Source organism: Eumetopias jubatus, unplaced genomic scaffold, assembly GCF_037043125.1.
Source record: "Eumetopias jubatus isolate StellerSeaLion01/CBP00866 unplaced genomic scaffold, mEumJub1_p1.0 scaffold_4, whole genome shotgun sequence".
Lineage (NCBI taxonomy): Eukaryota > Metazoa > Chordata > Mammalia > Carnivora > Otariidae > Eumetopias > Eumetopias jubatus.
Window position 1 is genome coordinate 138164857 of NW_028274810.1, and position 12302 is coordinate 138177158.

The 12302-nt window shown below is 36.2% G+C and overlaps 1 protein-coding gene across 2 annotated transcripts in view; it reads left to right on the plus strand.

Moving 5' to 3' along the window:
* Positions 1-3900: 3900 nt before the first annotated feature.
* The window catches only part of ANGPT1 (angiopoietin 1), a 241237-nt gene continuing 232835 nt past the window's right edge, over positions 3901-12302 (plus strand). For both annotated transcript variants that reach the window (XM_088023101.1, XM_028110588.2), the window contains exon 1: positions 3901-4303. In XM_088023101.1, coding sequence (XP_087879227.1) covers positions 4007-4303 — 297 coding nt within the window. In that variant the 5' untranslated portion in view covers positions 3901-4006. The remainder of the gene's footprint in view (positions 4304-12302) is intronic.

Below are 12302 nucleotides of genomic sequence, written 5' to 3' on the forward strand. Positions count from 1 at the left end.
GTTTTCTCCCTATTTCCTAATACTGAGGTATTGCTGGAGGCATTATAGCTCAGTGGGTTAGGAATGTGGGCCCCAGATTTAGATGGATTGAGGATCAAATTCCTGCTCTGCTACATAAGAGATCATCGATCTTGGGTAATTCACCTCTGTGTGCCACAGTTTTTCTCATCTGCAAAACAGAAATGATATACAATTATGGGGTGCTGTAAATGTTAAATGAGGAAATTAATTTGTTTTGGGTTAGAAAATGTTATGCATTATTATTGTACCATGTTCTTCTATCTAACTCATTCTTTAGAATAAATTTTGTTTCACCCCGATTCTAGGCAGACTCACCCGACAAAATGCAACAGATGTGGCCAGTTATATAGTGGTCAGATACTTAGTAATTCAATTAGCTCAATTCACTCATTCATTTGTTCTCTCATTCCTTCAACCAAAGTGCATAGCATAGTAAGTGCTGGGAAATCAGTGATGAAAGAGCAGATTACTTTATGAGCTCACAGCTAGAGGGGGAGATAGACCAAAAAAGAAATAATTAGAAAAGCAGTGTGAGAAGTACCATTATGGAGATATGAAAAGAAGGTTATTGAAACACATCAGAGAGAGTCACTTTTTGGGCCTGGAGAAATTAAGAAAACTTCACAAAAGAAGTAACAAAGACTTGTTGTTAGGAGAGATTTAGGGCCATCAGGTTCCCATATAAATGGTGTTCCCTGTCTCACTGGAAATTTCTGGATGAGGCTAATGTTTACTAGGATTATTGTAGATAAGAGATCAGACACTTAAAGCATAAACCTCCCTATTCCAGAGCTCTAGTAATGCAAAAATAAATAAATAAATAATACAAAGATAGCTTTCAAGATCAAGCTGCCTGAGTATTCAACTGAATACAATTATTTAGTTCTTTTGAATTTTTTTTTTTTACCTTTTTGGAGGTGTGGCAGAGCAATTTTTTTTTTTAAATATGGCCTGTGTTTCAAATTCCTTCCTAAATTCTGAAGTCTCCTAACCTGCAACATTTCTGAATAGTCAGCAACAACGACCCACCGTATTGCTGTTGGTTAGGTTCAGGTCCTTGGAAGCTTATGCTCTTTAGCATGTCACGAGGAGCCTCAAATGCACCCAGTGTCTTCTCAGCTGAAGTCCTAAAACATATGAGTTCATTGTACATGTCCCTGTGTTTTCCAGCTGCTTAAAATTCATCTTGAGACTTTTTTTTTTTCCAGATTGACATTAGTACTTTCAGTGTCATGTTTTTTTGTTTCTTTATTTTTCTGGAAAAGAAATCAGTTCCTTTTACTGTCTTTCTGTCCCCTCCCCCTTTTTTTAGTACTTGTATTTCAGGCTTCCTTTCTTAGTTGTCTGCTTTTCCCTCAGGAAATTGTGAATTCCTTCATTTCATTTGTTCAGATTGGAAAAATATATGAACAAGCACATGTAGATTCACACACACACACAAACACACACACACCCCACACGGAGGAACAGATTTTTAAATTTTGGCTGTTATAAAACACAGAAACACTTTAATAGAAACCTCACTACTTTTGTGTCTTCTGCTGATTTTCAGCTATATTTAGTTTTTAACGAATCACTTAAGGGGTTGGTTTTGTACTCTCTTCTTTCCAGGAATAATTTTCAAAGCAAGCAATGTTGGAAAATGTTCTTAGACAATCTGTGCTTTGCCAGTTTACTTCATCCTTTTGTAGGCCTTTAAAAACTCTATTGCATGGGTTACCTGTCACTCCTGTTTGTTTCTTGGGTACAGAGGACAGATTAAATCACTTGGGTGGTATAAACTGGCTTTTAATCAGTTGTTTTACTTCTCAATACCATTACTTAGTCTGCTCTAGGACTGTGAATCAGTGCAGCTGGAGCCCTTTTGGAAGCCTTTTGGCTGGCTTGGAGGTTAGAAGGACAGGCTTGGAATCAGTTGGCCAGAGTTTACACATTGGCACCATTCCTAGCTAGCTATGTGAATTGTGACCACTTCGCCTTTCTGTGTCTCAGTTTTCCCATCAATAAAATGGGATTAAACATATTATCCATGTTTCAGGTTCATTGGAATAATTAAATGAGATCATGTGCAAGGAGTACGTGCACAGACCTGGAAAATATTAAACCCTTATTAAATGCCTTTTTTTTTTTTTATTGCACATGAGTGACAAGTCAGCCAACAGGAGGAAGCTGCAGAGACAATTCAAGTACTTTATTGCTATGTTTGGTATTATTTGCTTCAATTTCTGTCAGATCAGAAATTTGTTATTTGGTATGGAAAAGACTGATAAATTTCGGAACAATTTTTTTGTCCCAAGGAAATCACATTTTTTTCTGGAATTTGTTTTGCCCTTTCCTCTAACATTTCCCTACACACCAATCTCCAACCTTATTGCCGTTTACCCACTGACCTGTACCCCGAGGACACAAGAGTCAACATCTGTGACTTCTGTTTTTATATCATGACTGCAGTTGAGAAGCTCTATTCCTGAAAATCCCTCCCAGTTCTTGATGAAAGCCTCTGCTCATAATTCATGTTTTCTGCACATACTTAGTAAAGATCTCAGTGCCATAACCTTAATTCTATAATTATCACCTATTCTTTATGTTTTACTGAACCTTTTGTTCAAATGTTTTCACCCTACATGTGAGAAATTACCTTCCGATAATTTTTGTTTCTTATTTAATAGAAGGAGTGATTTCTCCCGTACAGCTCTTTGCTGGCCCATTGACACACCTGATGTATGTTTATTCTCAGATAATGTTCTTGTGCAGCCCCAGGAGACTTTATGGGGAACTTCCTTAGCAGGGTTAAAGATAGCCACAGCAACACGAAAGAGGTCCTTGTGAAATCCATGATTAGGATGTACCACAGGAATTAATAATTCTCTGGCCACTGTCTTAAATTGTAACCACACTGTTTTTGTAAGAAACTTGCTCAATTTATATACATAGAGCACAGAGAGCTATATTCTGATCAGGGGACCAGTTTCATTTAAAATCCTTATCTCAGAAAGTACTTAGCTTATTCTGCTTAATATGCACATGCTGTCTATATTCCTTTGAGTGACAAGTTGTGAAATTTTTTTTTGCTAATTTGACCCTCCCTGACAATTTTCTCCAACTCCTTAAAGTCTAAGTGAATACCATGAGTGAGAGAAAACCATCTCTAAAAATGGTTTTTAATATCTTTTTCCCAGAGTCAAGAATAATTTTTTAAAAAATTAATATTTATACAGATTTATCATTCACTATCAAAAATTATTTTACTGGACACCATGCCAATTTCTTCTTAGAGTTCCCCAATTAAATAGTAACTTTAAAAACATACTGCTAGTTTGCTAGGTTTTAGTAGGTCAGCATGCACAGCAAGAGTGTATTAAGGTGGACTGCTCTATTGATTTGCCCTGAATCTGCTAAAGGCTGGAGGCAATTGTCTGCGGAAGGGGCGGGAGGGCCATACATGATCGAGGTCATGCGCATCTAGCCAATTTGTAAGACGATCCGCTGCTCCAAGCCTTCAGCAATCCTTAGCATAGGGGCACACTCATGCATTCCTGTCAAGTCATCTTGTGAAAGGCTGCCTGCTTCCAGCTTGGCTTGGATGTGCAACCTTAATAAAACTCACTGAGGTCTGGGAGAAAATAGCAGATCTGCTGCAGATAGGGTAGGGGAAAGGGTCTAGAATATGTACACGCAGCTGACTCAGGCAGGCTCCACGCTGAACGGTTACACAGAGAGGAAACAATAAATCTCAGCTACTATGCAATAAATATCTCAAGTTTTAACTAAGGAAACTACCATTACAGTGAAATAAAAAAAAAAATAACATTTTAGAACAAAGCTAACAAATGGCTAGTTTTCTGTGATTCTTCTTCAAAAGCTTTCTTTGAGGGGGAAAAAGTCAAACAAACAAGCAGTTTTACCTAAAATAAAAACTAGTTTAAAGGTCAGAAGAAAGGAGCAAGTTTTGCGAGAGGCACGGAAAGAGATTGCTGGCAGTACAATGACAGTTTTCCTTTCCTTTGCTTTCCTCGCTGCCATTCTGACTCACATAGGGTGCAGCAACCAGCGCCGAGGTCCAGAAAACGGTGGGAGAAGATATAACCGGATTCAACATGGGCAGTGTGCCTACACTTTCATTCTTCCAGAACACGACGGGAACTGTCGTGAGAGTACGACAGACCAGTACAACACAAATGCTCTGCAGAGAGATGCTCCACACGTGGAACCGGATTTCTCTTCCCAGAAACTTCAACATCTGGAGCATGTGATGGAAAATTATACTCAGTGGCTGCAAAAAGTAAGTGATTGCTTTCAGTTTCTAATTGCAGAGCCTTTTCCATGCTTGCACTGCAGCTGACTTAGAGTTCCTTAGGGGGGCATTTGTGTGTTTACCTTTTGCTCCTGGGGGCAGTGTTTGCAAATCCAAGCCTGTTCTCTCTATGTGACTTCATGGGTGAGCCAAGGTTTTCAGGCTTGTGCAAGCCTCTGAAGGTGTGGTGGCAACCCATTTATGTGCCTAGCAATGGCACATTTTATGACATTTTTGGTTTCCTCTTACTTAAAATTGAGCTTGATTTTTCTGACTGTCAAAGCCCAACTTAGAAAAGCGCATATGTCTTGAGACCATTGGTGAAAAAAGAAAATAATGGCAATACTGATTTAGTATCAGATAGATTTTACACCAGGAAATTTTCTGCAGCTAGGGTGAGAAATCATCACCAAATACTTATTTTTCAACCTCTAGTACAGTTAATATGAAATGGGAGTATATATAAAGTATGATATTTGATTGGAGAAATTGTATATGTATATAAAAGCAACTTAATTTTAGCAAGTAGCAGAATAGTGGAGGACAGATTTCTGTCATATTTTTTCTGTCCTTGAGAAAAAAAAAAATCAGGAAGGTAAATTTTAATGTGAACTTTTCAGGAAGAGGTTGTTTGCCCAGTGTGGAAGGAGAGATTGAGCTGGTGGTTGCTGTTGCCAAAGACATGCACCTGCAGATTTGAGCTGGGCAAAACATGGGCTTTGCTATCTTCCTGAAATACCTCCTTTTTCAGGACATTGTAGTTACCAACAGTGCCATGTGGGAGTCTAAGTATCGAGATGAATGTTAATGTCGAGTATGCAGTTAATCCCCATTTATACAATTCAAAATGAGCATTTTATTCAGTTTTTCTCTATAAATCATTTAAAAGTTTTTGTTGAAAATGTCTATTAGAATATGAACACACTTTCTGCAGTTCCTTCTTTCTTTGCTGTCTGTTTAGTTGAGTAACAGGTAAACAACAGATAAGTGTATTCAACTACGTCTGTGGAAGAGTGGCAATGTCACATTTGTGAAAATTCTTCTCTCCCACATATCTTTGCTAAAAATTCATTTGGTGCATATAGGTAGGAACGTAGTCGGTCCAGTCTCCTTTAAGTTAGTCTGTTAACAGAGCAAACCCTTCAAGAAGATAAGGAGAGGACAAATGCTCTATTTTTTTTTTCCCCTGTGTTGTCACGCTCACTTCCCTCACTGCCTGCTCAATCATGCCAAGTAACAGTTATTCTACTTTTGTCCGCTAGGGACTGAACTAAGATCACTGATATTTTATTTGACAAGTTAACTGAAACTCCGTAGATTCAGAGTTTCTAAACCTGGAATTGTAGTTAATCTTGCTATTGTAGACTACAGGTGAAAAAGATCAATAGGGGCAAAAGAATAGAAAGCAAACGGAATCCTGAAGCCGTTTGATAATTATAATTTAAATTTCAGGCACTAATTATAGCAGCAGTTTATAATAGGATATCTGTTTTTTTTCTTTGGCAAAATTTATTTTCACGGTAAACAAATTAATTTGGTTAAACAGTTTTTTACTCTTCTCAATATACCATCCATACAGTTTTTAATGAGATTTCAATCGTAAATCAGTCTGAGTTCTTTGAAGGGGCTGGGGAGGGAAATTTAGTCCCAAATTGTCCTGAATGAGCTATTCTACCAAAAATGTAATATTTTGTTTACTTAAAACATATAGTTAAAATGGTGACTCAAGCATAGTAATGCATATTTTTTTGTTGCTGTGCAATTATTCAGCAGTGATAGGGTAAATACATGATTCTTTTTGGCTTATGTCATACACATGTTTCATATGTTAATTTATTGTGTGAGATAAATTTGATTTTTGTTTACATTGTTCTTGGTCAATGATTATGGCATAGTTTTCAGATTATAGCCAAGCATAACTATGCAAATGTTCTTTGGTTACATTGACCCTTGCTAACGTGATTCTAGCTGATTATATGCTGAAAATGTCCCTGTTGGTCTGAGTCAGAGCAGTTTGGCTTGACTATTGTCTGTTTAAATTTGCATATCTTTTGTCATTGTTAATGCGATTGGTAGGAGGATCAAGAAAAGAAATAGATTCTTTCAGCAAAGAACTTACTAAAAAGCTCTCCCAAGTTTCCTTTAATTAGAGGTTTGTTTTTTTTTTTACTTTAGGTTCTAAATTTCTTGTAATGTATTTATTTTGATAATTCAAATGGAAATCTTTTTACTGTAACTATTTGGTATGCTTACTGCTGCAAATTGTACTACTTCTATTTTAATTCCGAATAGTTGTGTTAGGATAAAAAGCAATGCAATGCAGAAACTGAGGCTATCAGTGTAAATGCAATTAATTCATCCATTCAGCAAAATAATTAATCAAAGCATGGTGATTATTATGCAGCTCATGGCATCACTATCAGGAAAGTTTTTGATGCAGGATGTGTGTTATCAATGCTAGATGCTGCTAGATGATAGTTTATGTTAATCTGATACCTTCCATGAAGTTTGGTAAACTGGATTCTTTTACAAATAATCTTCACAAGACACTGACTTCACTAAAAGTCACCTTATGAGACTTAACACTCTCGAATCTCATTTCTCAACTTTTCTGGTCTTGCAACTAAATAAGATGAGAAGTAAGGTGTGCAAAGGAACAGATGATGTGTTGGCCACCGTAAGTGTTGAAATTATTATGGAACTTGTCTTTTGATATGATGGATTTCATTCAAGGAGATCAACTTTGCATAGTAACCTGTCAGTTAACACCAATTGTGAGTTAGGTTGATAGCATTATTCTCACTTATCAGATGGGGAAGAGCAATATTAATAATATGCTCAAAAATCACCATTTAATTAGGTAGAACACCTGGGCTGTATGTCTACATTTGACTCTCTTCAATCATATAGTTCTTTTCAGAATTATTAGTAAATCAAACCCAATACCTGAGAGGGACCAGGTCTTGGGGTAATAACAAGAAATACAAATGGCTTTTGTGTCTTTGCCACTTTCTTGTGATTCCTTTCTACCTTTCTATAACAGAGAAATGTCTAGTGTTTAATGTCTACTTTACATCCGGTGCTTCTTGAGTTAATATTTTCTTTCTCTGTATCCCAGAAATTCAAAAATATGTATATTTAAATACCCAGATTTAATCATATAAATTCTAGAATTTGAGGCAATGCTTAGAAAGTCTTTTACCTTTGCCAAATGATATCTTTTTGTTGTTGTTGAAAGTATAGAGTCAAAAAATGTGCCTTGTAGCAGACAACAAAGGTCTATCTACTGTAAATATTTTATGCTAGCTAAAATTGATGAGCTGCTAATTATTAGTAGAAAATGTGTTCTGAATTGCCATCCAGAATATTCTAAAGGATGAAAAATTTTTACTTGAAACACTTGGCTAAATGTTTCTATTGACAGCATTTTTTGACTAACAACATCCTTTACTTATATTCTTTGTTTCAGAGAATTATGATTATCTTTTTACAATTCATGTATACAGATATTAACCTATATTAATATCCACTAGAGTGTGACCTCCATGAGACCAGTGACCTTGTGTGTTTGTCTGTTGCCATATGCCCAGAGCCTTAAGCAGTATATAGTCCATAGCAGATAGACAATAAATATCTGTTGAATGAACAAATAGATGCATTGTCTACATGTTACAGTCTATACTTTACCATGTACTATTAACAGTTTGTTTTGGATATACAATTTACCTCCCTAAATAGATTGTGTGTTATCATTTAGGTAAGTACTACATCCTATAATTACTTTTGTCCTGATATTAATCAAAACGATATTGGGTCTAAAGTAGGTGGTTGTTAATTATCCAAATTGTACTTAGCCAGTGATCTAGGATCTCAAACTTCTGCATTCACTCTATCTTGTCCATTTAATTATTCTTTAAGAGTCAGCTTTGTTGTCAGTTTCTCTAGGAAATATACCTGCATTCCACTTTCCCTCCCAGGTTGAGCTCTCCAGTGTTACAGTAAAGTTGCATGTATCATGTTCGCACTGCACTTCCATGTTATGTGGTTATTGTCATTTTCATTATTTGTTTTGAGACCTGTTTTTCTACTCAGACTATGAGTCCCCTCGAGTGTAGTGAATGTTTCTTTATCCATATGTATCTGAAATGTTTATTGAGTGTTTGAACAATATCTCTGTTATCATCATAATATAACAATAAAAGACATCAGGTGCTCAACTGTGTGGTGCTGGGATAAAATAATGAAAATTAGGAGACCTTGTAACTGCTTTTAGATGCTAAACTTTGCTTGAATCTTTTGTGCTAGATTACTTGAGGGTCAGCTAGATGTTCCTTTGGGAGGAAAAATAATTTTATACTTCCAGGCCAGTAGGTAACAATTTACTGCAAGTCATAATGACACATATTTACATATAATATGTGCATATGTGTGAATATAAGTAACTGGAAATGATTTCTTATCCGTGCATTGTTTTGGGGGATGGTGATCATGCAAAATAAAGCAGAGAGGATGTTCTATGTTTTATTTGCACATATTGGGATGAGAAGGCTTCCTGAATGTGTGAAAAGAGCAGACAATTGATAAGTGTTTTTAAAAATTTGTCACTAGAAGAAAATATGCATATATGATTTATACACAGAGGTAGAAAAATATGGCAGTTGCCAAGAAAGGTGAAAGGAATAATTGCCTTTTAAATCCAGTTGTAGAAATGTCCCTACCAAGTTCATTTGAGATTAACCCTTGGTTTTCAAGCCAAATAGGAACTCTTTAGTTAATACCCCTGTATTAACTTGTCAATGAATAGTTAGGTGTTATTTTTTGCTTGTTATATTTTAGAATCAAACAGCAGAATAACCTTTCTGGGCCCTAGAAGTTGGGCAGTTGGAGCTATAACACTCTTTTGGATTTCTCTTTAAGAAGGAGCAAGCCTCTTCCCAAACGGTCTACATTGGCAGATCAGGGCAAGTAGGCCCTTTGCTATGGGTGATTGCAGCCCTTCTTTACCCCTGACTGTGCCATTTCACATTAAGCTCTTTTTAAGTAGCACTCATCTCATATGTAATTATTTGTTCAATGTAATCTAAACTAAGAATGTATCATTCTTTTCCTTAAAATTTTCCTACAGTTTTTCATTATGTAAGACTAAAATCCACATTCCTTACCATGAGGCCCTAGAAGATCTGTCCCCCCACTCCTCTCTAGATTTATCACCTTCCCCTATTCCAGTTACTAAAATGACATTAGCCTTTTTGTTATTTCTACAACAGACCAGCTTATTTCTGTCGCAGGGGCTTTATGTGCTGTTTACTTATCTAGGAAAATTCTTCCTCCAGAGCTTGGTATAGATGGCTCTTTCTTTTCATTCAGGTCTTTGCTCAGAAGACATCTTTCTGGAAAGTCTTGTCTGAGTACTATTACCTTCCACCTTCCTGCGTTCTGCTAAATGACATTTTGTCATATAATACTGTATTATTTCTTTGTGGCATTTACCACCATGTGACCTTTTATTGCTTATTGTTTGTCACATTATTTATTTTTTCTCCATCTACTGAGAATAAATGCCATAAGAGGTCATTGTCTGTCTTGTTCCCTGTAGTATATCTTACTCCTAGAAGAATGCACAACACTTAGTAAAACCTCGGTAAATATTCGCAAAATGTATTCTCCCAGACCCTGCACTCTATGAGGTAGAGATTGTGCCTGTCTTCTTCACTAGTTTTTATTTATTATTTTATTTGTTATTTTTGATAGCAGATCTACTTTTCTGGGACAATACCTGGAACATAGTTAAAAGGAATACTTTTTTCTTTTTTAATGAATAGAGAAGTGAATGAATTCCGTGAGTAGATTTGGACTATAATTAAATATACATATGAAAATGAGACTCAACTATATTCCGTGTGTTACCTATCTAACTATGCAATAGGAGAAATTTTAATCTTCTGAGTTTCTTTCTCTATATCAAGGATCAGCAAATATGGCCCTTGAGCTAAATCCTTCCAGCCACCTGTGTTTGTAAATAAAGTTTTATTGAAATACAACCACGTCCATTCCTTAATGTATTGTCTGTGCGTTTGTAAATAAAGTTTTATTGAACAGAGTCACACCCATTTGTTTATGTAGTGTCTATAGTTGCTTTCTTCCTATAAAGGCAGAATTGAGGGGTTGCAACAGAGATCAAATGGCCCACAGGTCCTAAACTTTAATATCCAGCCCTTTACAGAAAAAGTTTTCTGATCCCTATTCTATATCACAAAAGGAATATGGTATTAATATTGGGACCATTGCAAGGTAAATTGTGAGGTTTGTTGTGTGGGAAAAAGACCGCCCTCCAGGAGGTCAAGTAATCTTCAGGTTCATGCCAGTTGGCTAAGAGCCTGAGTAAGCCATTTCTTGGCTTGGTATCGGGGACATGCTGTGAGGTGACATTTTAGAGGAGTACAGGCAGGGAAATTTCATGTCTTTTCTTTCCCCTGCCCATCATTATGTGGACAGAGAAATATTCCAAAAGCAAATACATGTTAGAAAAGAAAAAGCACCTGAATAACAGTACAGATCATCAGCCTCTGGGTTTACCACGTCTGGGCGCCAGGGTCCTTTGCTTTATGTTCATGTCTCAACCTGTTGGTTGTGGCATCAGCAGGAATGTTGACAAAACATCAGAGTCATTCTGTTTTCATAGAAGTGGGGCTTCAGCACAGCCTCTTACATTCAATCTATTTAGAAACCTTTCCTCCTTCTATCATTTGCTTTAGATAGAAACATTACGAGTATTCTCATTTGTGTAGATGATGAGAGGGGAGGAGCAACAAGTGGGTGTTCAGCCACAATGTGCAGAGGTTGATCAGCCCCTATGCTATCATTTGCTAATTAAGGAGGTTTTGTTTTCATTCTGCCATGGCCTTGTCTCTGTGTGGAAACATTAGCATCCTTTTCCTGGACCTTGTCTTCTTTTCTTTTTTTTAATACCATTTCCTTAGATGCACAACCCTAATTACATTCTGAGTCATTCTTGCCTTTTGTTCCAATACAAGATTATCATTTGCTGTGAAGTTTGGAAGTTCCAAACCTTCTTTGGTTCTGGCCCCATGGTCTGAGGGAGGGAGGGCTTCTTAGTGTTTAAATATCTTTACAAAGTGTACAAAAGATATGCCCCTCCCTTATCAAAGAGGTTTCTAAAGAATGAAGCACTCCATGGATTATCTTTTCTTTATATTTTGAGACTTTGTGCTTAAATACTTTTCTCTAATTCTTACACAGAAATATTAGGAGTGAGAGGTTTTCAGACTTGTTTGGTCTTAGATGCCTATCCAAATAATCTGATTTCTTCCTTCAAACATATGAAAAGGTAATCTTTAACAGTGAAAATGGTGTAAAACATATAAAGCCAGACATAACGCTACTGGTAGCTAATAATGTAATCAATAACGTATTTGAGCATATACCTATTTGGCAGGAAGTATTGGAGAATATAGAGTAAAATCAATGTAATAAGTGTTACTTGTATATATATGCTATATGACTGCATTACAGATTACGGGTCTTCATTGGCATGTAGTTCCTAAGTTTGTATTGAACTAGTAAAAGAGCGTGCAAATTAACATAAGTATCAAGCTGTATCTAAAGAAAATCAGTAGCTGAAATATCAGTAAAATGCAAGTAAGATGTGAATATCTTGAAACAGGAATATATACAAGGAAGCCATCAAACTCACTGGTATCAAATAGGTAAGCTTACTGTATATTTCTGTGGAATTGTTGGTAATATTTTTGAAAGATAATGTATTTTAAAATTTAGTTACATGTCTAGCTTAACTCATTAGGATCATGAAAGCTGAATGAGTTGAATCATAATACTAGACCCAAAGATTATTAGAGGTTTCCATTCCCAGAGAATGGATAAATATTTTAAAACTCTATATTTCACTTCCAAACCTTTAGAGATAGTCCCAAGATTTTGTAAAACATTTTAACACTGTTCTTGTCTT